General features: G+C 48.5%; 1 protein-coding gene across 1 annotated transcript in view; it reads right to left on the bottom strand.

Moving 5' to 3' along the window:
- Positions 1-4857, bottom strand: part of LOC133110073 (NCK-interacting protein with SH3 domain-like) — a 14515-nt gene that overhangs the window by 2136 nt on the left and 7522 nt on the right. The window contains exons 6-7 of the mRNA XM_061219943.1: positions 2231-2401; positions 1682-1775 (exon numbers count right to left, since the gene is read on the bottom strand). Of these exons, the coding sequence (XP_061075927.1) occupies positions 1682-1775; positions 2231-2401 (265 nt within the window). The remainder of the gene's footprint in view (positions 1-1681; positions 1776-2230; positions 2402-4857) is intronic.

Below are 4857 nucleotides of genomic sequence, written 5' to 3'. Positions count from 1 at the left end.
CACACACGCGCACAACACGACACACACGCGCACACACACACACACACACACACGCACACACACGCACACACACGCACACACACGCACACGCACACACATGCACACACACACGCACACGCACACGCACATGCAGACACACGCGCGCACGCACGCGCACAGGCACACACATACACACACGCAGACACACACACACACACACAGACAGACACACACACAGACACACACACACGTACGCACACGTACGCACACGCACACACACACACGCACACACGCACACATACATGCACACACACACGCACACACAGACACACACACACACACACATACATGCACACACATACACAAGCACACATACATGCACACACACACACACACACACATGCACACACATACACATACACACGCACACATACATGCACACATACATGCACACACACACACATACATGCACACACACACACACGCACACACACACACACGCACACACGCACACGCATACACACACGCATACACACACGCATACATACACACACACACATGCACACACACACACACACACGCATACACACACACACACACACACACACACACACACACACAGTGCTGTGTCACTGCAGCATTACAGATTACAACTACCCACTGTCAGCACACAGGTACAGTGCAGGGAGGCACCATGATATCAGGGTCACACTGGCGTCATCCAATAATAGCGCAGTACTGCGGCTGGATGCTAAGGCTATGGGCGCTAATGATGACGCACGATACGTGTGCCGATGCCGTAAAATCGCCATGCTCACAAAATAGCCCAATTACCTTTTATTTATTATTTATTCATTTAATCATTTTTATCTGCCAAATTCAAGCAAAGCTATACAGATTCTCAGTAGCTCTAAACTCAATACTCCCTACGTAATATTACAATTGAAAAATTCTGCTTAATTTTTCCTTCATAAGTTGACATCTATGCTCATTTTCTTCCTCCATGAATGTGGAAACTCTGCTGCCGTTTGCCCGACTTCCTTGCTATAATGTTACACAAGGCATATCGTGTATCCCTAGTGCAGTATTATGACTATGGTATCACATACGTAACAGCACAATTACACATACAGCATTATAACTGTAGACTTACAGTCATAATGCAGCCCATGAACAGTAACACAACATACAAATGGGTACGGCAGTATAACAACAGAGTACTACAGCACACACACCGGTGCAGTATTACTACAACAGTGCTGCTTGTATAACCATTCACCAACAGCGCACAGGGGTACGCCATTAGAGTTACATTGTACAATGTGTAGGGCAGTTGTCAATGTGTTTCTCCGCAGTCCTCTCTGTGAGGACATGAAATGCTTCATTTCTGCATTAACCCCAAATGCATCTACACTCACTTTATTGGGTACACCTGTACACCGGCTCGTTAATGCAAACATCTAATCGGCCTGCAGAAACGGTCAAGACGTGTCAGGTGTTGATAAATAAGTGTCATAAGTACCTAATAAAGTGGTCACTAAGTGTAAATCTGTTTACTCTATAACACTCCAGCACTATCTACTGCGTCCCTTCCGGGCCTCCAGACCTCTCAGCCCTGACCCCCCCCCCCCCCCCCGCTTTAAGGCGGGTAAAGCGTGTTGTATCTGCGCCAGTGCCTCACCGCTACGCCGCGCTAACAGACGTCTTACCATCTGGTAGTAGGAGACCAGAGACAGCACGGGCTCGGAGTGGTTGGCCCGGCACATGCGCTTGCACACCTCCGGGTCGGCGTCCGTCTGTGGGGGGGCGGGGGGGGGCGAGAGCACGGGGCTGCAGGTCACCATGGCAACATGATCCAGCACCCTGACATTCGCACAACAGGGTCACCTGCGCTCTCAGCAGGGGTTGATAAAAAAAAACACTCTGGATTCTGTCAACATTCTTACACCGTTTTAAGTCTGGAACAAGACTGATAAGACATGAGCATGGATCTGGTGCACCTAGCAATTAGGTTGTAGTGCATGGGCCGTTCCACAGCGATCGAATTAGCTTGCCTTTGACTGGGGGCAATGCTGTGATAAGGGGTGGGTTTGTAATGGGGGCGGCTCTGTCACTGAGGGCAGGTCTGTGATAGGGAGTGGGTTTGTAATGGGGGCGGGGTTATGCCTGGGGGCGGGGCTGTAATGGGGGTGGCTCTGTGATGGGGGCGGGGTTATGCCTGGGGGCGGGGCCGCGGGGCCGGGTCACTCACCAGGATCTGCAGCAGCTCCTCCAGGTAGCAGGCGATGAGGGCGTGGTCCTCGTACAGGGCCCAGCTGCGCTGCTGCGCGTCCTCCCGGTGCCGGGCCAGGTCCCCGAAGATCACCTCCAGCCTCTGCTCATCGTGACACACCTGCCCCTGGGGCAGCGCCGCGCTGCGGTCCTGCACACAGAGCCCAGCAGAGTGCGTCACACTGGAGCACAGGCGTCACACTGGAGCACAGGCGTCACACTGGAGCACAGGCGTCACACTGGAGCACAGGCGTCACACTGGAGCACAGGCGTCACACTGGAGCACACTGGAGATCAGGTGTGATACAGCGCACTGGAGAACAGGTGTGTTACAGCACACTGGAGCACAGGCGTCACACTGGAGCACAGGCGTCACACTGGAGCACACTGGAGATCAGGTGTGATACAGCGCACTGGAGAACAGGTGTGTTACAGCACACTGGAGCACAGGTGTGAAACTAGAGCGCAGTGGAGATCAGGTGTGATACAGCACACTGGAGATCAGGTGTGATACAGCACACTGGAGATCAGGTGTGATACAGCACACTGGAGATCAGGTGTGATACAGCACACTGGAGATCAGGTGTGATGCAGCGCACTGGAGAGCACTGGAGAGCAGGTGTGATACAGCACACTGGAGATCAGGTGTGATACAGCACACTGGAGAGCACTGGAGAGCAGGTGTGATACAGCACACTGGAGATCAGGTGTGATACAGCACACTGGAGAGCACTGGAGAGCAGGTGTGATACAGCACACTGGAGATCAGGTGTGATACAGCACACTGGAGATCAGGTGTGATACAGCACACTGGAGATCAGGTGTGATACAGCACACTGGAGATCAGGTGTGATGCAGCGCACTGGAGAGCACTGGAGAGGGGTAAGACAGGGCACTCCAGGCTGAAGCACAGCGCACTGTGTGAGGTGAAACAGTGCAGACATTGGCTGAGAACAATTATAGAACTGGAGGAGGAGAACTAGCGCATCCTATTAGACCTAGAGGTCATGCAATCATTATCAGGGTTTAAGGCTTTATAGTACAATGCATGTGCTGGGTCTGCTTGCTAAAACACGGGTTAATGATTAAATACAGTGGGGTGCAAAAATGTGGGCACCCCTGGTTTAAATGTCTGTTACAATGAATCTGTATCTGAATCTGTGTAATCTAAATGGTTCAACATGAGACCTTTCTGCAAATTTTAATTTGCTTTTTATTTTCATTTTTTACCATTTATAAATGATAAAGTAAGGAAAAAGGGCCTCTGCAAAAGTTCAGGAACCTTTTTGGATTATTCTGTAACTTTTTTTAAAAGATGATTACTAAGGCCCTGGCCCAGATTTACCCGTTAAGACTTCAATGAGTCAGGTGAGTATAATTCCAGGGCTGAACTTTTCATTCTGAAGTAACCCCATGCCTTCTAAAGTATCCAACTGCAGTGGCTGTTCTGTCTGGTGTTAACAACCATGGGTTCCTCTAAACAGTTTCAGAATGAAAATGGTTCATTTCCACCAAGGAGAAGGCTACAAAAATTCTCTCAGTGTTTCAAACTACCCATTTCCACTGTCAGAACCATTATTAGAGAATGGACGATAAATGGAACAGTTGAAGTCAAGGCAAGTTCTGGAAGACCAAAACAAATTCTGATAGAATGGCCTGAGATCTGGTGAGAACTGCTCAGAGGAACCCACACATCACTGCAAAAGAGCTGCAAAAAAAGAGTAGCAGACTCAAGACAGCAATACAACATACATACCTACACGGCAGTCGCAAGAAAGAATGACCTCAACGCAAAATGAAGCATCTGAAGTATCCAAAAGAAAACATTGAGAAGCCTGAAGCCTTTTGGAACAAAACCAACTTTTTGGCCACCATGTTTGGAGAAAAAAGGGTGAAGCACCTCCAGGAAAGATGGAGGAATGTTTTGGAATGGCCACCACAGTCCCCAGACATGAATATTATTGAAAATCTGTAGACAGATCTCAAAAATGGCGTACATGCAAGGAGGCCGAAGGATATTTCTGAGCTAGAGGTGTTCTGACGGGAAGAATGGGCAAAAAATCCAAAAGTGAGAATTGAAAGACTCTTAGCTGGCTACAGGAAGCTCTTGCAAGCTGCTATAGTTATAGCCCAAGGAGGACTTTTGCACAGGGTCTTTTTCTTTTTTATTATTATTTTGAAACTGTAAAATAAAATCTGAAGAAATGTATTATGCTTAACGTTGTACCATTCAGAGCTCAGGTACACTTGTGTTCACTTAAGATATTAATTGTAATCGTGGTTGTTTAACATAAATAAGAATAACTTCCATCATGGGGTGCATCTTTTATATCTTCTATCCATTAATCATGCCTGTTACGGTAGTAAACAACCAAAGATCAGAGGCCATGTGAAATGCTTCCAGGGGAAAAAAACATCACTGATATCTATTGGGTGCTGACAACACAGCCAGGCCTTGCAGCTTCCATGGACATCAACACCCAATAGGAATGAGTGATGGCCGTTCCACGCGGCCCCTGACATTTGGTTGTTTACTACAGCATTTGCATTAACGAGCTGGTGAACAGTTCTCCGTAATGCAGGGGTCACTGATGCCCCATGGCGGTG

This window comes from Conger conger, chromosome 14, assembly GCF_963514075.1.
Source record: "Conger conger chromosome 14, fConCon1.1, whole genome shotgun sequence".
Lineage (NCBI taxonomy): Eukaryota > Metazoa > Chordata > Actinopteri > Anguilliformes > Congridae > Conger > Conger conger.
This window is presented reverse-complemented; position numbering and strand designations above follow the sequence as displayed.